At 43.9% G+C, this 25,611-nt stretch overlaps 1 protein-coding gene across 5 annotated transcripts in view; it reads left to right on the forward strand.

Moving 5' to 3' along the window:
* The window catches only part of clip2 (CAP-GLY domain containing linker protein 2), a 96,415-nt gene that overhangs the window by 24,571 nt on the left and 46,233 nt on the right, over positions 1-25,611 (forward strand). For all 5 annotated transcript variants that reach the window (XM_029699913.1, XM_029699912.1, XM_029699914.1 and 2 more), the window contains exon 3: positions 17,148-17,689. In XM_029699913.1, the coding sequence (XP_029555773.1) occupies positions 17,148-17,689 (542 nt within the window). The remainder of the gene's footprint in view (positions 1-17,147; positions 17,690-25,611) is intronic.

The following is a 25,611-nucleotide window of genomic DNA, read 5'->3' on the forward strand; positions in this document are numbered from 1 at the left end:
TCAGATGACACACCTAGGACATTGTGTTATACAATACATGCATGTCTGTTCAATCAAGTTCATATTTATATCAAAAAACAGCTTTTTACATTAGCATGTGACGTTCAGAAAAAGCATAACCCCCGCAAACTTCCGGGGAATTTACTAACAGTTTGCTAAATTACTCACGATAAACGTTCACAAAAAGCATAACAATTATTTTAAGAATTATAGATACATTACTCCTCTATGCACTCGATATGTCCGATTTTAAAATAGCTTTTCGGATGAAGCACATTTTGCAATAATCTAAGTACATAGCCCGGCATCACAGGGCTAGCTATTTAGACACCCACCCAGGTCAGCCTCCACCAAAATCACATTTCCTATAAGAAAAATGTTCCTACCTTGCTTGTTCTTCGTCAGAATACACTGCCAGGACTTCTACTTCAATAACAAATGTTGGTTTGGTCCCAAATAATCCATCGTTATATCCAAACAGCGACGTTTTGTTCGTGAGTTCTAGACACTATCAGAATGCTACATCACGGTCTCGCGCATGGCGCATTGGCGTGACAAAAAATGTCTAAATATTCCATTACCGTACTTCGAAGCATGTCAACCGCTGTTTAAAACCAATTTTAATGCCATTTATCTCGTAGAAAAGTGATAATATTCCGACCGGGAATATGCATTGAGCCTAAACAGCCGAATTAAATTTCTCCTCAGGAGCGAATTGTGCACGCGCCTCATTCAAAGGTCCTCTGAGCCGCCACTTACCAAAGGCGATAATGTGTTTCAGCCTGAGGCTGCCTCGTCAACCTTCAGGTATTTCCCGGGTTCTGAGAGCCTATCGGAGCCCTGGGAATTGTCACGTTACAGCTAAGATCCTTACTTTTCAATAAACAGATGCAAGACGCACGACTCCTTGTCAGACAGGGTACTTCCTGCTTGAAACCTTGTCAGGTTTTTGCCTGCCATAGGAGTTCTGTTATACTCACAGACACCATTCAAACAGTTTTAGAAAATTCAGAGTGTTTTCTATCCAAACCTGAACAATAATATGCATATTCTAGCTTCTGAGTTGGTGTAGGAGGCAGTTAAAAATGGGCACATATTTTTTCCAAAATTCTCAATATTGCCCCCTATCCCAAACAGGTTAAGGATCATATCACCTCTATCTTACCTGACACCCTCGACCCACTTCAATCTGCCTACCGCCCCAATAGATCCACAGACGATGCAATCTCCATCACACTGCACACAGCCCTATCCCATCTGGACAAGAGGAATACCTAAAGTATGTAAGAATGCTGTTCATTGACTATAGCTCAGCCTTCAACACCATAGTACCCTCCAAGCTCATCATTAAACTCGGGGCAATGGGTCTGAACCCCGCCCTGTGCAACTGGGTCCTGGACTTCCTGACGGGCCGCCCCCAGGTGGTGAAGGTAGGAAACAACCCCTCCACTTTGCTGATCCTCAACACAGGGGACCCACAAGGGTGCGTGCTCAGCCCCCTCCTGTACTCCCTGTTCACCCATGACTGCGTGGCCATGCATCCCTCCAACTCAATCATCAAGTTTGCAGACGACACAACAGTTGTAGGCCTGATTACCAACAATGACGACAGCCTACAGGGAGGAGGTGATGCCAGGAAAATAACCTCTCCTTCAACATCAACAAAACAAAGGAGCTGATCGTGGACTTCAGGAAGTAGCAGAGAGAGCACACCCCCTATCCACATCAACGGGACCGCAGTGGAGAAGGTGAAATGCTTCAAGTTCCTCGGCATACACATCACAGACGATCTGAAATGGTCCACCCATACAGACAGTGTGCTGAAGAAGGCGCCTCAGAAGGCTGAAGAAATTCGGCTTGGTCCCTAAGATCCTCACAAACTTTTACAGGTGCACAATTGAGAGCATCCTGTGATATCACCGCCTGGTTCGACACCTGCACTCCCTGCAACCGCAGGGCTCTCCAGAGGGTGGTGCGGTCTGCCCAACGCATCACTGCCTCACTGGCACACTGCCTGCCCTCCAGGGCACCTACAGCACCCGATGTCTCAGGATGGCAAAAATATCATCAAGGACATCAACCATCCGAGCCACGGCCTGTTCACCCTGCTACCATCCAGAAGCGAGGTCAGTACAGGTGCATCAAAGCTTGGACCGAGAGACTGAAAAACAGCTTAATTCTCAAGGCCATCAGACTGTTAAATAGTCATCACTAGCCGGCTACCACCCGGTTACTCAACCCTGCACCTTAGAGCCTGCTGCCCTATATATATATATATAATGTTTACATAATGCTTTACTCATTTCATATGCATATACTGTATTCTACTCTGTCTTTTAGTCATTGCAACTCAGACATTGCTCATCATAATATTTATATATTCCTTAACTCCATTCTTTTACTTTAGATTAGTGTGTATTTTTGTGAATTGTTAGATATTACTGCACTGTTGGAGCTAGGAACACAAGCATTTCGCTACACCCGCAATAACTTTGGCTAAATATATTTGATTTGATATGACAAATCCGAAACCTACTCCCCAATGACCCAAGTGTTTACATTGTGCAAAGCCAATAGAAATAGGACACCCAAACACGTTTCCCACTGTTATTTTTCTTGGTTTTAGATCACATGACAACCCCGGACCCTAGGGCCACAGACGCATGTGTTACACTGGCGCAGCTTTCCGCTAAATTACAGCTAGATTCTCTCCCTCCAAGCTGCACTAGGCTGATATGAGCCTACAGGAGGCCAAACACAGTCTGGGGGGTGTCTGGGCTGCCTTTGCTGTCTTGTTATTTGCATTAGTCTGTATGGGAGAGTTGTATCAGAGGCAACCATGTCATGGTTTAAGTTGATAGTGGAATGCTGTGAGGAAAGGAAAGGGGAAAAAAACACAGTAATGCCTTTATGTCACGACCGTCGTTTGAATAATTGGACCAAGGCACAGCGTGGGTAGAGTTCCAAATATTAATGATAGTGAAACTTCCAAAACAACAAAGATATAACGATCGTGAAATACGTAGCGCACATAGGCACTCATACAAAACAATATCCCACCTAGCAGGTGGGAAAAAGGACACACTAAGTATGATCCCCAATTAGAGGTAACGATATTCAGCTGCCTCTAATTGGGAACCATACACACACACACACACACACACCAACATAGAAATATAATACCTAGAAACCCCCCTAGTCACGCCCTGACCTAAAACACCATAGAGAACCCTGAGGGCTCTCTATGGTCAGGGCATGACACTTTAGCAGTGCACATGGCTGTTATTTTCGAGGGCCTCCTTTAGAAACACTTAACTATTTTGTAGTGTTAGTAGGGCTGTCCCCGACAAAAAAAAATCTTGGTTGACCAAGAGTCCAACCAATCGACTGGTCGAAATGTTAAAACATACATTTTTCCATTTATAGACACACCCTATGTGTTTTAATAAAACCAACTACAGTACCAGTCAACTTTGGACACACCTACTCTTTATTTTTACTATTTTCTACATTGTAGAATAATAGTGAAGACATCACAACTATGAAGTAACACATATTGAATCATGTAGTAACCAAAAAAGTGATAAACAAATCAAAGTATATTTTATATTTGAGATTCTTCAAAGTAGCCACCCTTTGCCTTGATGACAGCTTTGCACACTCTTGACTACTGAGCTTGTATGATGCTTTAAGCACACTGTGATTAAATAATTAAGACAACGATCAACTTGGTCCAGCCACAAGCTTGCACTAACAAACTTGCAACATTGTATAAAATATTCGAGACCCTCAGTTTCCTGTGATTGTGAGCTCCGGACAGACACAGCTGTAGGCTATTTGTGCAAGGCAAAAGAAGTAATCAGGTAGGCCTATTTTATTACGTTTTCACCAGATCCGAGCATGATTTTTTCTCCTCCCTTTCAAGTGGAGTGGTTTGGTTATCCAAAGGGAGAGAGCTGGAAAGATTTTTCAAATAGGCTACATTGTGGAACTATTGTCATTCTCAATGGATGTAAAAACAGAATTTGTTTACTTGCTGTTTGAGGTGAAGAAAAAATTACTTTGAGAAACTCCACAGCTCATTAGTGGTGGTGAGTTAAGACAATACTATAAAATCCTATACAATACTATAGTCTACATTTGCGCAGGCCAGGTGGCCTAGGCCTACTTTTATGATTAAGTGTAGCCTAGGTTGTGCCCTCTGCAAACAACATGTCCACTCCGACAATGAGAACTGTAAAAGACTGTAATAATAATATATTGAATGCATTAACGGAAATTACCGTAACCAAACAAACATTGTAGAAATTATGGGACCTACTCAACAGCCAGTGGAATCCCGTGGCGCGTTATTCAAATACCTTAGAAATGCTATTACTTCAATTTCTCAAACATATGACTATTTTACACCATTTTAAAGACAAGACTCTCGTTAATCTAACCACACTGTCCGATTTCAAAAAGGCTTTACAACGAAAGCAAAACATTAGATTATGTCAGCAGAGTACCCAGCCAGAAATAATCAGACACCCATTTTTCAAGCTAGCATATAATGTCACATAAACCCAAACCACAGCTAAATGAAGCACTAACCTTCGATGTCATCTGATGAAGATCAATCTTAGGACATTGTGTTATACAATACATGCATGTTTTGTTCAATCAAGTTCATATTTATATCAAAAACCAGCATTTTACATTAGCATGTGACTAGCATGTGACTAGCATTCCCACCGAACACTTCCGGTGAATTTACTAAATTACTCACGATAAACGTTCACAAAAAACATAACAATTATTTTAAGAATTATAGATACAGAACTCCTATATGCACTCGCCATGTCCGATTTTAAAATAGCTTTTCGGTGAAAGCACATTTTGCAATATTCTAAGTAGATAGCCCGGCATCACAGGGCTAGCTATTTACACACGCAGCAAGTTTAGCACTCACCAAAGTCAGATTTACTTTAAGAAAAATGTTATTACCTTTGCTGTTCTTCGTCAGAATGCACTCCCAGGACTTCTACTTCAATAACAACTGTTGGTTTGGTCCCAAATAATCCATAGTTATATCCAAATAGCGGCGTTTTGTTCGTGCGTTCAAGACGCTATCCGAAAGGGTAAATAAGGGTTACGCGCCCGACGCGTTTCGTGACAAAAAAATTCTAAATATTCCATTACCGTACTTCGAAGCATGTCAACCGCTGTTTAAAATACATTTTTAGGCCATTTTTCTTGTAAAAAAGCGATAATATTCCGACCGGGAAAGCGTGTTTACGTTCAAAGAGAGAGAAAATAAAAACATGGGATCCCCTCGTGCACGAGCCTCAGTCTGATGGTCCCCTGATAGAGCACTATCCAAACGCGCTAATGTTTTTCAGCCAGCGGCTGGAATTACATCATTCAGCTTTTTCCCGGGTTCTGAGAGCCTATGGGAGCTGTAGGAAGTGTCACTTTACAGCAAAGATCCTAAATGTTCAATAAACAGAGCCAAGAAGCCCAAGGAATGGTCAGAGAGGGTACTTCCTGTTTGGAATCTTCTCAGGTTTTTGCCTGCCATATGAGTTCTGTTATACTCACAGACACCATTCAAACAGTTTTAGAAACTTTAGGGTGTTTTCTATCCAAAGCCAATTATATGCATATTCTAGTTACTGGGCAGGAGTAGTAACCAGATTAAATCGGGTACGTTTTTTATCCGGCCGTGTAAATACTGCCCCCTAGCCCTAACAGGTTAACAAGTGCATTGACGATGTCGTACCCCCAGTGACTGTACATACATTTCCAAACCAGAAGCCATGAATTGCAGGCAACATCTGCACTGAGCAAAAAGCTTGAGCTGCTGCTTTCAAGGAGCGGGACACTAATCCGGACGCTTATAAGAAGTCTTGCTCTGACCTCCGACGAGCCACCGAACAGGCAAAGTGTCAATACAGGACTAAGATCGTATCATACTGCGCTGGCACTGACACTCATCGAATGTGGCAGGGCTTGCAAGCTACCATGGATTATTAAGGGAAACCCAGCCGTGAGCTGCCCAGTGACGTGAGCCTACCAGACGAGCTAAATGCCTTCTATGCTCGCTTTGAGGCAAGCAACACTGAAACATGCTTGAGAGCACCAGCTGTTCCGGACGATTGTGTGATCACACTCTCCATAGCCAATATGAGTAAGACCTTTAAACAGGTTAACATTCACGGACCGATCACCAGGGCGCGTAGTCAGAGCTTGCGCTGACCAACTGGCAAGTGCCTTCACTGACATTTTCAACCTCTCCCTGAACCAGTCTTTAATACCTACATGTTTCAAGCGGACCACCATAGTCCCTGTTGTCCATGAACGCCAAGGTAACCTGTCTAATTGACTATCACTCATATCTTTAGCCATAAAATGCTTTGAATGGCTGGTCATGGCTCACATTAACACCATCATCCCAGACACCCTGGACCCACTCCAATTTGCATATCGCCCCAACAGATCCACAGATGACACTCCACACTGCCCTCTCCCACCTGGACAATAATAACATCTATGTGAGAATGCTGTTCATTGACTACAGCTCAGTATTCAAAACCATAGTGCCCTCCAAGCTCATTACTAAGCTCAGGACCCTGGGACTGAACACCTCCGGGTGTGTGCTTAGTCCCCTCCTGTACTCCCTAGTCACCCACAACACCATCATTAAGTTTGCTGACGACGCGATGGCGGTAGGCCTGCTCACTGACAACGAGAGAGCCTATAGGGAGGAGGTCAGAGCCCTGGCAGTGTGGTGCCAGGACAAAAATCTCTCCCTCAACGTCAGCAAGACAAAGGAGCTGATCGTGGACTACAGGAAATAGAGAGTCGAGCACGCCCCCATTCACATCGACAGGGCTGTAATGGAGTGGGTCGAGAGCTTCAAGTTCCTCGGTGTCCACATCACTAAGGATCTATCATGGTCCACACACACACCAACACAGTTGTGAAGAGGGCACGACAATGTCTCTTCCCCCTCATGAGGTTGAAAAGATTTGGCATGGGCCCTCAGATCCTCAAAGAATTATACAGTTGCACCATTGTGAGCATCTTGACTGGCTGCATCACCGCTTGGTATGGTAACTGCTTGGCATCCAACCGCAAGGCGCTATAGAGGGTTGTGAGTAAGATCCAGTACATCACTGGGGCCGAGCTCCCTGCCATCCAGGACCCCTTTACCAGGCGGTGTCAGAGGAAGGCCCTAAAAATGGTCAAAGACTCCAGCCACCCAACGTCATAGACTGTTCTCTATGCTACCGCACAGCAAGCAGTTCCGATGCTCCAAGTTTGGAAGCAATAGGATCCTGAACAGCTTCTACCCCAATACATAAGACTGTTAAATAGTTAGTTACATTTTTTACCAAATAGCTACCCGGATTATCTGCATTGACCCTTTTTGCACAAACTTTTTTTTTTTACTCATCACGTAATGCACGCTGCTGCTACTGTTTTATCTATCCTGTTGTCTAGTCATTTTATCTCTAGTTATATGTACATATTGTCACGGTTGTCGTTGGGAAAGGAGGACCAAAATGCAGCAGGATTGTGGTTGCTCATCTTGAACTTTTTATTAACTCAAAATGAACACCAAAATAACAAAAACGAACTCACGATCAACAAAACAGTCTTCTCAGGCTCACATACGCTAGACAAGAAACAATCTCCCACAAAACCTACACCAAACAATTACCCATATATAGGACTCTCAATCAGAGGCAACGAGGAAGCACCTGCCTCCAATTGAGAGTCCCAACCCCCCCATTAACCTAACATAGAAATACACTCACTCGACTAAAACAGATCATAAACCAAAACCCGGAAATAATAAATCAAATGCCCTTCAACAAACACACCACCCCGAACTACCCTCTGCCACGTCCTGACCAAACTACAATAACCATTAACCCTTATACTGGCCAGGACGCGACAGTACCCCCCCCCCCCCCCTAAAGGTGCTAACCCCGGAAGCACCTCAAGAATAATGAAAACCCCAAACAACAACAAAAAAATCCCCCTAAACTAAAGGGAGGGAAGGAAGGGAGGGTGGCTGCCGTCACCGACGGCACTTGTGCTACACCCCCCCTCCCCAACCCACCTATGCAGGTGGTGGTTCAGGCTCCGGCCTATTGTCCTCCAGAGTGCCGACCGATCAGCCTCGGACCGTAGGCAGACTCCCCCTGCTCCGGATCATGGGCAGACCTCTTCCTCTCCACCCTGTAGGCAGACTCATTAATTAAACAGTTAATCATTTTAAGTTCTGAATTGTCAGGCTTACTCAGTTCAGGGTTGCTGCTAGACTCCCTTGGTTTTTGGTCATTGGCAGACTCTGGGCAGATGGGCCACTCTGGCTGATCCTGGCCGATGGGCCACTCTGGCTGATCCTGGCATACTGGCCACTCTGGCATCGCTGGGCAGTCGGTCCACTCTGCAATCTCCGGGCAGTCGGGCCGCTCTGGCATCTCCGGGCAGTCGGGCCGCTCTGGCATCTCCGGGCAGTCGGGCCGCTCTGGCATCTCCGGGCAGTCGGGCCGCTCTGGCATCTCCGGGCAGCTCTGGCGGCTCCTGACTGACGGGCAGCTCTGGCGGCTCCTGACTGACGGGCAGCTCTGGCGGCTCCTGACTGACGGGCAGCTCTGGCGGCTCCTGACTGACGGGCAGCTCTGGCGGCTCCTGACTGACGGGCAGCTCTGGCGGCTCCTGACTGACGGGCAGCTCTGGCGGCTCCTGACTGACGGGCAGCTCTGGCGGCTCCTGACTGACGGGCAGCTCTGGCGGCTCCTGACTGACGGGCAGCTCTAGCGACTCCTGACTGAGCCGACGCACTGGAAGCCTGGTGCGTGGTGCTGGTACTGGGGTTATCAGCCTGGGAACACGCACCTCCAGGCTAGTGCGGGGAGCGAGAAAAGGACGAGTCGGACTGGGCTGACGCACTTGAAGCCTGGTGCGTGGTGCTGGTACTGGACGTGCCAGACTGGGAACACGCACCTCCAGGCTAGTGCGGGGAGCGGGAACAGGACGAGTCTGACTGGGCTGACGCACTTCCGGGTCCGCACGAGAGACAGGAACTGGAAACACCGGGCTATGGAGGCGCACAGGCGGTCTTGATCTTACCTCCTGCACAACCCGTCCTGGCTGGATGGAACTAGTAGCCCTGTACGAGCAGGGTGCTCGTACAGGGCGGACTGGGCTGTGCAGGGGCCTGATGGTTGTCGTGCGTAGAGCGGGAGTAGGTTAGCCTGGTCCTAGGAGGCGTACCGGCGACCAGATGCGCTGCGCAGGCATCCTCCTACCAGGCTGGATGCCCACTCTAGCACGGCACCTGCGAGGGGCTGGAATAACTCGCACCGGACCGTGTGTGCGTATGGGCGAGATTGTGCGCTCTTCTGCGAAACATGGCGCCCTCCACCTCATACGCTCCTCCATATAAACACGGGTAGCTGGCTTATGCCTCACCCTTGGCCCAGCCAAACTACCCGTGTGCCCCCCCAAAATAATTATTGGGGGTGCCTCTCGTGCTTCAACGCCAGTCGTGTTCCTCGATAACGTTCCCGGTCCTTACCAGCCTTTCGCCTTTCCTCCTTCTCTCTTACCACCTGTCCCCATGGAAGGCGATCCTTTCCTGCTTGGATCTCCTCCCAAGTGTAGGAGCCTTTTCCCCCCAAGATCTCCTCCCAAGTCCATCTCTCACCATAGTCCAACTCAAATTCCCTCTGCTCCTTATAATCCACCTGTTGCTCCTTCCTCTGCTGCTTGGTCCGTTTGTGGTGGGAGATTCTGTCACGGTTGTCGTTGGGAAAGGAGGACCAAAATGTAGCAGGATTGTGGTTGCTCATCTTGAACTTTTTATTAACTCAAAATGAACACCAAAATAACAAAAACAAACTCACGATCAATGAAAAAGTCTTCTCAGGCTCACATACGCTAGACAAGAAACAATCTCCCACAAAACCTACACCAAACAATTACCCATATATAGGACTCTCAGAGGCAACGAGGAAGCACCTGCCTCCAATTGAGAGTCCCAACCCCCCCAATATCTACATCAATTACCTCGTACCCCGGCACATTAACTCAGTACTGGTACCCCGTGTATCTAGCCAAGTTGTCATTACTCATCGTGTATTTATTATTGTTTTTTTTACTTTTGTAATATTTCTATATTTGATTTCTCTCCACATTGTTGGGAAGTACATGTATGTAAGCATTTCACTGTTGGTCTATACCTGTTGTTTACGAAGCATGTGACAAATAAAATTAGATTTGATATGATCTTAGTTATTGAATGTCAAGGCAACGCTTTACTAGGAGGTCCCCGTACGCACACATGTAGGCTTACGAATAAGACATTATAACATCAACATCAGCTACATTAGACATTATAACATCTACAACACCTACACAATACATTATAACATCTGTCATAGACAGCAATGTCACTAAATTATCTTTAAGACAGTTTTGAACATCTGGAACTATGGCACCACTGCAAAAAATCTCCAAACTTAACCTATGTATACGTTCATATACCTGTTTAACTGCTACATTCCATTATACCATGCGTCATAGGCAGCAATGTCATTGAATAATCTCTAAAACGGTTTTGAACATCTGGAACCATGGCCCCCCTGCAAAAAAATTCCAAACATAGCCTTTATAATTATTTTTTAGATTAGTGTCATTTCAGGAACAGCTGGTAGTCATAGTCATTTAGCTAACCCTACTAATTGACTGTCAGCATTTCCCACAGTGTTCATCAACCGCCTGCCTGTAGTGCACACCCACTGAATCAGGTTAGGGCTATAGGGCCATTGAGTGAATAGCTGTTTGGTCAGCACATTTCCATTTGTGTACTAAAAACCCTGCTCTTTTTTTCCTTTTAGTTCAAGACCATTGTTGGGTTTTCTGTCGTTGATTGGTGATATAATACAGTACATGGTCTTCCATTTATTGAGTTCCAATATATTTTACAATAAGAAAGTAGGCCTAGATAATGTCCTGTTGTTGTCCCTATGTTCATCCTCCTTGGATTTCAATACCAAAAGGCAACTTTTTCAATTTAGAAATCCGTTGTGATTGTATATTATGGTGCACCAACATATTATGGAGAAAAAAATCAGGGGTGTGGTAAATTCAATTTAAATTCAGTCAATTCAGGAAATAGACTGAAATTTGAATTATATTTTTTTCTCGTAGAGAAAAATTGGGGAAAATTGGCTTGAGAATTAAATTGACAAATTTAAATTGGAATGACCCCAACCCTGCTAAAATGTTTCTGTCAATCGCAGAAAAAAATTACATTCTATTTCCTCATAGCTGCTCCCAAAAGTTCTGACTTTAGAGGTCACGTCCTCGTGGACTGTCGAGAAACAAAGCATCATTGCAGAGACAAACGTTTTTAGGAATGAGTCACCCCTAAAGGCCTAGTCCTAGTTCTAGTATCTTCTTCTGTTGCCGTTTGGACTGTCCCTGAAATCTGAAGTGACAGCCCCACAACAGTGAATGCTACACGTGTCTTATTTTAATTAGGAAATAACATCAGTATATTATTAGCGAAGCCAAAGTTATTTTCAACTTATTTTACATTATTGGACTTAAGTCTGAAAGAGTTTGGTTCTCAGAGAGAGAAAGAGAGGAAAAGAGAGAGGCGGAGAGAGAGAGAATGGGGGGGAGTGTGAGGGGGAGGGAGGGGGTGTTCTAAGGAGTTGTGGTGGGGTCATTGTGTGGGGCTGGTGAATAGTGGGATTCAGATGGTTGTGGGAGGTAGCCAGGCACAATAGTGAAAGTGAGGCCTGTGTTCTTGCTCTTCCTGCTGCCTGCCTCATTTCCCCATCGATCTTCCGTTGCCATGGCAACCCAGCCACTTGGCCTAGCACTGCATCAGTCTTTTGGGTGCACACTTGTTTGACTTGCTGGGACTTGGGTAGGGGGTGGGTAGGGGTCTTCTCTGTGTTGGCCCAGGGCCATGCTGTTGACAAAGCTCACACATGTTACACATGCATGCATGCACACACACACACAAACAACACACACACACTGCTACTGCATTACCTCACTCATAACACCAGCACAGAAATACTGCATAGTACATACATTACCTACACAAGCACACATTCCTGACATTGCACACACACACATGACCTCACAGGGACACTGTCGTCATAGGCAGATGCGTAAAGCTTTGTTTGGTTAAAAAAATCATATTTGTTTTGGAGGTATAATATCTTTTTGTATCTATAGATTATACACTGAACTAAAATATAAACGCAACATGCAACAATTTCAAAGATTTTACTGAGTTACAGTTCATATAAGGAAATCAGTCAATTTTAAATAAATTCATTTGGCCATAATCTATGGATTTTACATGACTGGGAATACAGATATGCATCTATTGGTCACCTATAAAAAAAGTGGATCAGAAAACCAGTCACTATCTGGTGTGACCACCATTTGCCTCATGCAGTGTGACACATCTCCTTAACATAGAGTTGATCAGGCTGTTGATTGTGGCCTGTGGAATGTTGTCCCATTCCTCTTCAATGGCTGTGTGAAGTTGCTGGATATTGGTGGGAACTGGAACATGCTGTCATACACGTCGATCCAGAGCATCCCAAACATGCTCAATGGGTGACATGTCTGGTGAGTATGCAGGCCATGGAATAGCTGGGACATTTTCAGCTTCCAGGAATTCTATACAGATCCTTGTGACATTGGGCTGTGCATTATAATGCTGAAACATAAGGTGATGGCGGCGGATGAATGGCACGACAATGGACCTCAGGATGTCATCACGTTATCTCTGTGCATTCAAATTGCCATTGATAAAATGCAATTGTGTTCCTTGTCCATAGCTTATGCCTGCCCATACCATAACCCCATTGCCACCATGGGGCACACTGTTCAGAACGTCATGTGGGTGAGCAAACCGCTCATGCCATTCTGCTATCTGCCCTGTACGGTTGAAATTGGGATTTGTCTGTGAAGAACGCACTTTTCCAGCGTGCCAGTGGCCAACGAAGGTGAGCATTTGCCCACTGAAGTTGGTTATGTTGCCGAACTGAAGTCAGATCAAGACCCTGGTGAGGACGACGAGCACGCAGATGAGCTTCCCTGAGACGGTTTCTGACAGTGTGCAGAAATTATTTGGTTGTGCAAACCCACAGTTTCATCTGCAGTCCGGGTGAATGGTATCAGACTATCCCGCAGATGAAGAAACGTGATGTGGAGGTCCTGGGCTGGTGTGGTTACATGTGGTCTGTGGTTATGAGGCCAGTTGGACTGAGAAATTATCTAAAACGAAGTTGGAGGCAGCTTATGGTAGAGAAATTCACATACAATTATCAGGCAACAGCTCTGGTGGACATTACTGCAGTCAGCAAAACTTGAGACATCTGTGGCATTGTGCTGTGTGACAAAACTGCACATTTTAGAGTGGCCTTTTATTGTCCCCAGCACAAGGTGCACCTGTGTAATGGTCATGCTTTTTAATAATCTTCTTGATATACCAGACCTGTCAGGTGGATGGATTATCTTGGCAAAGGAGAAATGCTCACTAACAAGGACATAAACAAATTTGTGCTCAAAATTTGAGAGACATAAGCTTTTTGTGAGTATGGAACATTTCTGGGATCTTTTATTTCAGCTCATGAAACATGAGAACAACACTTTACATGTTGCCTTAATATTTTTGTTCAGTATAGTTACTTGAAATAAGAAGGGTACAAGTGCCGTTCATCATCTCATAAATCACAGTATTTGGGGTTAAAATATTATTTAAATGACACTAGCAACTGAAAATTGTCTGTTATGCCCTTTTCTATAACAGGCCCAAATATAGTGGAAGTTGAGATTTAATAGGGCTTTTCTAAAGCCTGTACAAATACACATTAGTCATGGCCAGAGAGAGTAGCTGTTAGAAGCAGGGATTGCGTCCCAAATGGCACCCTATTCCCTAAATAGTGCACAACTTTTGACCAGAGCCTTATGGGTCCTGGCCAAAAGCAGTGCACTACATAGGGAATAGGTTACCATTTGGGATGTAGGCAGGGTTTCAGTCCAGTAATCACAATATTGACATGCAATATCCATATCACGAGATCCATATAGCATGAAATATTTTCAAACGGCACTAAGCCGTGTGTAATGTCATATTCTTTTGTCGTTTCTCTCCCTCTTCTTTTGCGGCTGCTTCCCACACACCCGAGCCCCGCCCCTTGTCAATCAAGCAGCACAGTTCCTCCTCCTCGCTGTTAGATTCACTATAACTTTGCATGCTGTTCTGTTAGGTCAAATGCAGTCAACAGATTGTTTCAAACAAGAATGATGCTCCTTTCCACTTTGCTTCTTAACATAAATCATTCTATTTCAATCATTCCAACAGTTCACCCAAGTGTTTTGATCTATACTGCTCAAAAAAATAAAGGGAACACTTAAACAACACATCCTAGATCTGAATGAAAGAAATAATCTTATTAAATACTTTTTTCTTTACATAGTTGAATGTGCTGACAACAAAATCACACAAAAACAATCAATGGAAATCCAATTTATCAACCCATGGAGGTCTGGATTTGGAGTCGCACTCAAAATTAAAGTGGAAAACCACACTACAGGCTGATCCAACTTTGATGTAATGTCCTTAAAACAAGTCAAAATGAGGCTCAGTAGTGTGTGTGGCCTCCATGTGCCTTTATGACCTCCCTACAACGCCTGGGCATGCTCCTGATGAGGTGGCGGATGGTCTCCTGAGTGATCCCCTCCCAGACCTGGACTAAAGCATCCGCCAACTCCTGGACAGTCTGTGGTGCAACGTGGCGTTGGTGGATGGAGCGAGACATGATGTCCCAGATGTGCTCAATTGGATTCAGGTCTGGGGAACGGGCGGGCCAGTCCATAGCATCAATGCCTTCCTCTTGCAGGAACTGCTGACACACTCCAGCCACATGAGGTCTAGCATTGTCTTGCATTAGGAGGAACCCAGGGCCAACCGCACCAGCATATGGTCTCACAAGGGGTCTGAGGATCTCATCTCGGTACCTAATGGCAGTCAGGCTACCTCTGGCGAGCACATGGAGGGCTGTGCGGCCCCCCAAAGAAATGCCACCCCACACCATGACTGACCCACCTCCAAACCGGTCATGCTGGAGGATGTTGCAGGCAGCAGAACGTTCTCCACGGCGTCTCCAGACTCTGTCACGTCTGTCACATGTGCTCAGTGTGAACCTGCTTTCATCTGTGAAGAGCACAGGGCGCCAGTGGCGAATTTGCCAATCTTGGTGTTCTCTGGCAAATGCCAAACGTCCTGCACGGTGTTGGGTTGTAGGCACAGCCCCCACCTGTGGACGTCGGGCCCTCATACCACCCTCATGGAGTCTGTTTCTGACCGTTTGAGCAGACACATGCACATTTGTGGCCTGCTGGAGGTCATTTTGCAGGGCTCTGGCAGTGCTTCTCCTGCTCCTCCTTGCACAAAGGCGGAGGTAGCGGTCCTGCTGCTGGGTTGTTGCCCTCCTACGGCCTCCTCTACGTCTCCTGATGTACTGGCCTGTCTCCTGGTAGCGCCTCCATGCTCTGGACACTACGCTGACAGACACAGCAAACCTTCTTGCCACAGCTCACATTGATGTGCCATCCTGGATGAGCTGCACTACCTGAGCCACTTGTGTGGGTTGTAGACTCCGTCTCATGCTACCACTAGAGTGAAAGCACCGCCAGCATTTAAAAAGTGACCAAAACATCAGCCAGGAAGCATAGGAACTGAGAAGTGGTCTGTGGTCCCCACCTGCAGAACCACTCCTTTATTGGAATTGTCTTGCTAATTGCCTATAATTTCCACCTGTTGTCCATTCCATTTGCACAACAGCATGTGAAATGTATTGTCAATCAGTGTTGCTTCCTAAGTGGACAGTTTGATTTCACAGAAGTGTGATTGACTTGGACTTACATTGTGTTGTTTAAGTGTTCCCTTTATTTTTTTGAGCAGTGTATATCGCAGGTCAAATCGCAATATTTGGTCAAATAAATCACAATTAGATTTTTTGCCCATATCGTAGAACCCGATGTGGTACAAAACAAAGTGTTTCTAAGTGGTAAATGTTACATTGCTGCTGGAGAACATATCTCCATAAATGCCATTGTAAGACCCCATTAAGTTTAAAAACTCAATTATCATGCCTATTGGTAAAACTAAAAAACACATTATTTTGTTCACTGTTGTACCCATTTTGCAACCATGTCTATCAGTCTCACAACATATGGGAGCAATTGGTGCATAAAAGCAGGCATTGGGCCCCCTCCCCCACTCCTGGGGTGTCAGAGAGACAGTCCTGGCACCAACTGTACTCATCCACGCACACACACACACACACACACTACAGTGCAGCCAGCGCAGCAGATCACATGCTATCTGCGCCTTGCTACAGTTAACAGCTCCAGTGTCTCTCACCAGAATGGATAGTGCTCATCTAAACAGCATGTGCCAAACAGCAAAGCACCGCATCTGTGGTGCAGCATCACAACGTTAATCATCAGTGCATTAGAGACAGTCTCACTGACCCAGTTTTCAATAGGAAGTAGAGCAATGCCTAACCTCGCATAAACTCCACTGTTGTATTGGATGCAGCACGGCAGATTCTTCGCCGATCCGTTTTGTGATGTGATGAAATTGGATAAATAGATACTGGAAAAGTGACTATTTCAGACTGAGAATGGTTTCAACTCCAGGTTTGGCTTGAACAACTATATTTGGCGTTAACAAAATGTGTAGAAGTATGTTGAGGATTAAAGTGAATAATGACAAGACGTATTTATGTTGCATTGTGTTTATAATGCCTGAATTCCTTATTTCAGCAGCTTATGTTGCATGCATGAGAATACTGGACTGTAACCTGCATACGACACAAATATTGATCCTCTAGACTAGCTACATTGTTTTGTTTATTATTTTTCACATTATTTGTTTGTAGACCTGTATGTATCGCCTTTTCTCTGCCCACTTCTGCACTGCTCTACAGCATTGTAATCAAAGACCATACTGTAGATGGCCATTTTGAATGAATATAGGAATTCTGTGATCTCTACCATATAAACGAATGTAAATAGGAATTCCATAATCTCTCTTTCTACCTCCACAGACTCCCCACACAAGCAGACCTCCCCACTCCCCAGCAGTAATGCCTCAGACAAGTCAAGCTCCAAGACATCCGAGGTGGGAGACGACGTCCTTGGGGACTACGTGGTTGGCGAACGTGTCTGGGTCAATGGGGTCAAACCGGGCGTCATTGCCTACCTGGGTGAGACCCAGTTCGCCCCAGGACAGTGGGCTGGGGTGGTCCTCAACGACCTGTTGGGAAAAAATGATGGATCTGTGGGCGGCGTGCGCTACTTTGAGTGCCAGCCCCACCAGGGCATCTTCACGCGCCCCTCCAAGCTCACCCGGCAACCGGTGGGCGACGGAAGCGAAGTCCACTCCACTGATTCGCTGACAGCTCAGAACCTGACACTCCATGGCGGCAATGGCACTTCGCCTGTTGGTCAGCGTGTGGTTATGCCACTCAGGGAGGGCATGCTCAACAGCTCTGTAAAGACGGGTAACGAGTCAGGTTCTAACATGTCCGACAGTGGCTCGGTCAAGAAAGGTGGGGATAAGGACCTTCGAGTGGGAGACCGTGTGCTGGTGAGTCCATGTCCCCCCCCCCCCCCCCACACACACACACACGCACACACACACGCACACACACGCACACACACATGAAGAGCCTGTTTGCTTTGACCCTCACTCCCACAAAAGGTCAAGGACTGCCATTTACACAACGTTCTTTCAACCCAATCACAATCTCCAAACAACAATAGGGTTGAATTCCATTTACTGTTGGACTTAAAGCTTTCCCACTGGTCAATATTGTAAATCACATTGGATTACTGTCAGGAGATCCCACCGCTGACACCATTTTACCGTGCTTCTCCACTCTGCTCTAACTTACAGCTATTCTGTGAGTGCGTTGGTCAATATGGATACTGGGCAGGGAGCTGTGAAACTTGTCTCAAAACCGCCAGCCTCTCTTGCAATGTGAGATATGTATTTTGGTGCACTTGAAGCTTGTTTTCTGATTTAGTACACATTACACATTGCACAATGGTAATCTAAAAACCTCCTTGTTTTAGAGAAATCCTTGACCACAGTTTTTAACCACTTGCCATGGCCTCCACCTTCTATGCTCTCTATGTATATACACTGAACAAAAATATAAATGCAACACTTAAAGTGTTGGTCCCATATTTCATGAGCTGAAATAAAACATCCCAGAAATTGTCCATACGCACAAAAAGCTTATTTCTCTCAAATGTTGTGCACAAATTTGTTTACATCCCTGTTAGTGAGCATTTCTCCTTTGCCAAGATAATCCATCCACCTGACAGGTGTGGTATATCAAGAAGCTGAATAAACAGCATGATCATCACACAGGTGCACCTTGTGCTGGGGACAATAAAAGGCCACTCTAAAATGTGCAGTTTTATTACACAACACGATGCCACAGATGTCTCAAGTTTTGAGGGAATGTGCAATTGGCATGCTGACTGCAGGAATGTCCACCAGGGCTATTGGCAGATAATTGAATGTACATTTCTCTAGCATAAGCCACCTCCAATGTCTTTTCAGAGAATTTTGGCAGTACGTCAAACCGGCCTCACAACCGCAAGCTACGGACAACGAACACAGTTGCATTTTATCAATGGCAATTTGAATGCACAAAGATACCGTGACGATATCCTGAGGCCCTTTGTTGTGCCATTCATCCGCTTCCATCACCTCATGTTTCAGCATGATAATGCACGGCCCCATGTCGCATGGATCTGTATACAATTCCTGGAAGCTGAAAATGTCCCAGTTCTTCCATCACCAGATATGTCACCCATTGAGTGTGTTTGGAATTCTCTGGATCGACAGCGTGTTGCATTTCCCGCCAATATCCAGCAATTTAGCACAGCCATTGAAGAGGAGTGGGACAACATTCCACAGGCCACAATTAACAGCCTGAACAACTTTGCAAAGGAGATGAGTCGCGCTGCATGAGGCAAATGGTGGTCACACCAAATACTGACTGGTTTTATGATCCATGCCCTAAACTTTTCTTTAGGTATCTGTGACCAACTGATGCATATCTGAATTCCCAGTCATGTGAAATCCATAAATTAAATTTCAATTGACTGATTTCCTTATATGAACTGTAACTCAGTAAAATCTTTGAAATTGTTTCATGTTGCGTTTATATTTTTCTTCCCAACATTCTCAACGGCCTTCACCCACTAAAACTACTCATCAACCATTAACAGCTTTCATGGACCTAAGATGTGAGGTTGCACACAATGCTTAAACTCCATAGCATTCATAACTCGTCCTTGACACCATGAGTAATCAGTCGTTACTGCTGGATGCTGTCCCCTCGGCATTGACATTCAGCAGTACCTTAATGACAAGGTAGCACAAAATGAAAGCACACCGGGGCCTATTCCCTCAGGTTGTAGAGGCGATCTGAAGGCCTAATAGACACTCAGTCACTAACAATGGGCATTACCATCCCCTGGCTTGTTAGAAGGATCCCGTTATCAGGTGTTTTGGTCATAACAATGTCTGCGTCCCAAATGACTCCCTATTCCCCTATATAGTGCACTGCTTTTGAACAAGGTCCATAGGGAATATGGTGCCATTTCTGACACACCCGTAAATGATCCAGACAGAGCTTGGATCTGACTGAAACATGAGACGACCCCTTTAGTCAGAGACGGAGATGTAGAATTATTTTGATGAACTTCGTCCTGACAAGAGTTGTGTTTAAATTGAACTTCATACATATTTCAGATCCATTTGTGACACAGTTGCAGGATTAGCGGGGTTGTACAATTTTTTCTGACTGCTGTTTAAGACCACACATCACTATCTCGTCAATTAACCAGCGACTAACCCCACTTTTAGAGGCATATGTCTATAGTCTCTTACTGTAATGAATGGCAGCTAATTTTATTTTATCAACATTCAGTCAAAAAGCTAGAGAAGCTGTCAATGTGAAGGGGATGTTTGAGGATCAAGTGGCCAGGATGGAGCCCTCTTGAACCCAATTAGAAAGAGATCCGTGGGGATGGCCTGCCGGTCACTGGGATGACAACCCAACTTGGGATGGGGAGGGGCTTTAGCGGTTGGACTAGTGGAGAACAATTGGAGGTTTGCTTAGTAGCAATGCAGATATCATGGTACAGCTTAATGGACACTCAATTACTATTGAAGCCTATTTACATTTGAATGATCACTTTTTTTTTAAACTAGGACAGAGGAATTTATAACTGAATTTTTCCGACATAACGTAAGTACAGCAGATCCCATTGTATGGGACACTTTTAAATGTGACTTTAGAGGCCATGCAATTCAGTACTCGGCTCTAAAACAAAAGCAATTTAGGTCAAAAGAGTGCATATTAACAAAGGAAATACAAGGTCTAACAGAACAGACAGATGCTGTAGCAATAGAAACTGTACCATAGAGGTTCAGAATAGGTTAGTTGGGGGGAAAAGGAATGGAGGAACTTATTCAAGAAAGATCAAGTGTAATATATTATAAAAAAATAAAGCAAACTGGAGGGAATATGGAGAAAAATGCACCAAATTATTTTTTAATCTTCTACATAGAAATGCTAACAAAAATAATTTACTGAAAATTACGGAGTCACCCATGATTCACCAAATTATATTTTGACTAAGGAAGAAAAGTACTTTAAGCATATGTTTTTGTTTCAGTCTCTTCCATATCCTCTAACCAAAGCTAATTGTATGGATTTTTTTTCTATTAATAATGTAAAATGAACAGCTGTACAGAAAGACTCATGTGAAGGCGAAATTACAGAGGAACTTCTTGATGCAATTAAAGCCTTTAAATCCTGGAAAAGCCTTTAAGTCCAGGGCTAGATGGTATACCAGTTGAGGTATACCAAACTTTTTTTGATATACTCAGAGGACCGTTATTAGCATGTTTTAACTACTCCTATGTAAATTGTAGATTATCGGACACTCAACAAGAAAGTGTGATTTCAGTATTACTGAAACAGGATACAAGTAGTAAATATAAAGATCCAGTCCATTTAAAAAAGAATTGGAGGCCCCTTACACTTCAGAATGTATAGCACATAGAATTAAAAAGGTATTTTAGGATATTATTAATTCTAATCAGAGGTTTTTTACATGGATGATACATTGGAGATAATATAAGACAAGTACTGGAAACAATAAAAGACTGGGAAACCACACCTGGGAAACAGCTTTTGATGAAGTACGACTGGAGTTTATATACACTGCTCAAAAAAATAAAGGGAACACTTAAACAACACAATGTAACTCCAAGTCAATCACACTTCTCTGAAATCAAACTGTCCACTTAGGAAGCAACACTGATTGACAATAAATTTCACATGCTGTTGTGCAAATGGAATAGACAACAGGTGGAAATTATAGGCAATAAGCAAGACACCCCCAATAAAGGAGTGGTTCTGCAGGTGGAGACCACAGACCACTTCTCAGTTCCTATGCTTCCTGGCTGATGTTTTGGTCACTTTTGAATGCTGGCGGCACTTTCACTCTAGTGGTAGCATGAGACGGAGTCTACAACCCACACAAGTGGCTCAGGTAATGCAGCTCATCCAGGATGGCACATCAATGCGAGCTGTGGCAAGAAGGTTTGCTGTGTCTGTCAGCGTAGTGTCCAGAGCATGGAGGCGCTACCAGGAGACAGGCCAGTACATCAGGAGACGTGGAGGAGGCCGTAGGAGGGCAACAACCCAGCAGCAGGACCGCTACCTCCGCCTTTGTGCAAGGAGGATCAGGAGAAGCACTGCCAGAGCCCTGCAAAATGACCTCCAGCAGGCCACAAATGTGCATGTGTCTGCTCAAACGGTCAGAAACAGACTCCATGAGGGTGGTATGAGGGCCCGACGTCCACAGGTGGGGGTTGTGCTTACAGCCCAACACCATTCAGGACTTTTGGCATTTGCCAGAGAACACCAAGATTGGCAAATTCGCCACTGGCGCCCTGTGCTCTTCACAGATGAAATCAGCTTCACACTGAGCACGTGACAGATGTGACAGAGTCTGGAGACGCCGTGGAGAACGTTCTGCTGCCTGCAACATCCTCCAGCATGACAGGTTTGGCGGTGGGTCAGTCATGGTGTGGGGTGGCATTTCTTTGGGGGGCCGCACAGCCCTCCATGTGCTCGCCAGAGGTAGCCTGACTGCCATTAGGTACCGAGATGAGATCCACAGACCCTTTGTGAGACCATATGCTGGTGCGGTTGGCCCTGGGTTCCTCCTAATGCAAGACAATGCTAGACCTCATGTGGCTGGAGTGTGTCAGCAGTTCCTGCAAGAGGAAGGCATTGATGCTATGGACTGGCCCGCCCGTTCCCCAGACCTGAATCCAATTGAGCACATCTGGGACATCATGTCTCGCTCCATCCACCAACACCACGTTGCACCACAGACTGTCCAGGAGTTGGCGGATGCTTTAGTCCAGGTCTGGGAGGAGATCCCTCAGGAGACCATCCGCCACCTCATCAGGAGCATGCCCAGGTGTTGTAGGGAGGTCATACAGGCACGTGGAGGCCACACACACTACTGAGCCTCATTTTGACTTGTTTTAAGGACATTACATCGAAGTTGGATCAGCCTGTAGTGTGGTTTTCCACTTTAATTTTGAGTGTGACTCCAAATCCAGACCTCCATGGGTTGATAAATTGGATTTCCATTGATTCTTTTTGTGTGATTTTGTTGTCAGCACATTCAACTATGTAAAGAAAAAAGTATTTAATAAGATTATTTCTTTCATTCAGATCTAGGATGTGTTGTTTAAGTGTTCCCTTTATTTTTTTGAGCAGTGTATAAATGCCTGGAATATTTCAATTTTGGAGAAGCCCTTATAAAATGGGTTAAAGTCATGTATAGTAACCCTAGGTGTAAAATAGTAAATAATGGCTACTTCTCAGAAAGTTTTAAACTGTCAGGAAGAGTAAAACAAAATCTATCAATAATATCAAGCGTTTAGAAATCCAAGGCTTAAAAACAAGGATGTCATTGTACGCTGATGATTCATGTTTTCTTTTAAGTCCACTATTTGGATCCTTCCACAGCCTCACAGAGGATCTAGATACTTTTTGTAACCTCTCTGGATTATAACCAAATTATGATAATATTATGTATTGGAACACAAAAAAATACAACTTTTACATTACTGTGTAGTTTACCAATAAAATGGTCTGATGGTGATGTGGACATACTCGGTATACAGATCCTGAAATAAATAAATGATGTCACTCTAATTCATTTTTATAGAAAGTTAACAAAAATGGATACAATCTTGCTACCATGGAAAGGAAAATACCTGTCTATTTGTGGAAAAATCACCCTGATTAACTCTTTATAGTCATATTCCAGTTTACCTATTTGCTTACGGTCTTGCCTACACCTAGCGAACAGTTATTTCAATGATTATATGAGAAAACAATATTCCCTTTTATTTGGAACGGCAAACCAGACAAAATTAAACGGGCCTATTTATATAATGAATATCAATTCGGAGGGCAGAAATGATTACCGTAAATTCCAGAATATAAGCCGCAACTTTTATCCAAGGCTTTGAAGCATACGGTGTAAACAAGGACGCGGCTAATATATGGATTTTTCACGCTTTCATTTTTTTTCTCCAAAAAAACACATTCTGTGATGTGCTCAGTTTTTGGGCGGCATGAAGCTTTCATTAGACCAATGAAATTGCCGAACGGGTTACGGTCAAACAACTTTTTTGTTTACTGTTTAGATTATATCGAGCGCTCTCAAACTTCCCATCATTCTCATTACGGTAGTCATTTCGTCACCCTCATCATGGCAAAGGCACGGAGAAATGCATATGATGCAGCTTTCAAGTTGAAGGCGATTGATCTGGCTGTTGGAAAAGGAAATAGAGCTGCTGCACGGGAGCTTGGTCTTAATGAGTCGATGATAAGACGTTGGAAACAGCAGCGTGAGGAATTGACTCAGTGCAAAAAGACAACTAAAGCTTACTGCAATTTTTTTTACTTTTGATACAAGCCGTGTTTCGTTAAAGCCTATTTATTTTTGTTACAAGCAGTGTTTCGTTAAAGCTTATTTATTTTTGTTACAAGCCGTGTTTTTCGTTAAAGCCTGTGTAAAGTTAATTTGTTTCAATGTACCGGTAGGCACCTGCGGCTTATAGACATGTGCTGCTTATTTATGTTCAAAATATATATATTATTTTTTTATTCAGTGGGTGCGGCTTATATTCAGGTGCGCTTAATAGTCCGGAAATTACGGTAAATATTAAAGCATTAGACCTCTTACTAAAGCCTTCAGTCATACAAAAGTTATACTTAAATCCAAACTGGTTCTCTAGCAAATTAATAAGAATGTCTCACCGTATGTCCTTTTTCTCTTTATTCAGATTACAACCTCGCACTTTCAGTTATTTGAAAAGGAAATAATCTCCCAAATATTGCTATTTTTAAAACAAGCCATAGAAAGTTGGTTGCAATATCAATTTAATCCACCAGAAAAAACAGACAAATAATACAACAAATATTGTGGTTAAACTCAAATATACTAATAGATAATAAAACATACTTTTTTGAAAACTAAAAAATATACATATATTCTTTGTAAATGATATCATAAATAGGACTGGTGGTGTTATATCACACAATGAAAATATATGGAAATGTCTGCTCTACTCAAAATTACAGCCAACTAATTGCAGCATTACCGCAAAAATGGAAGAGGAAAGTGGAAGGGGGAAAAATAGGGAACTTGTATGTCAGCCCTGCATTAAAGACCATAATTTGTTAAAGAAAATTGTGATAAATAAAAAAGTATACCAGTTTCATTTAAGGACCAAAAAAATGACAGCTGTGCCATGTGGATTGCAAAATAGTTGGGAAGAGATTTTTGACGTACCGATTCCATGGCACATGAACTGATATGCAAAACGACACCGGATGCAAAACTTTGAATTTTTCTATTTAAATTATTTTACAAAATCTTTGCAACAAATAGAATGTTATAAATATGGGGGATACAACCTTCCCAGCTCTGCAGATTTTGCTGCGAAGAGACAGAATCATTTGATAATTTGTTTTAGTACTGTCCATATGTAGCTTGTTTTTTGTCACAGGTCCAGGAATGGCTGAAGAATTGCAACATTTACCTGCAGTTAACTCTGCAGATAGCACTACTGATTGAAAAGTCATAGTCAATCTATCAATAATATAATAATACTTTTAGCAACAAAAAATAAAATACATTTACAGTCTGTAGAAATGATAGGAATAGAAAGGTTCAGAACTTTTGTGAAACAGCATAGCACAGTGGAAAAATATATGGCAAATAGAAATCCAATATGGATGGTGTCAAGAGATAGATGGGAGGGGTTGAATGGAGCTGAAGGTTGGGAATAATAACTAATAACAACAAGGTAACTAATGTAAAACATACTGTGTCCGTAAAATGTATATAGCTTCAGAACTTTTGTGAAAGAAATAGATGGTTGAG

This window comes from Salmo trutta, chromosome 19, assembly GCF_901001165.1.
Source record: "Salmo trutta chromosome 19, fSalTru1.1, whole genome shotgun sequence".
In the NCBI taxonomy this organism is placed as follows: Eukaryota; Metazoa; Chordata; class Actinopteri; order Salmoniformes; family Salmonidae; genus Salmo; species Salmo trutta.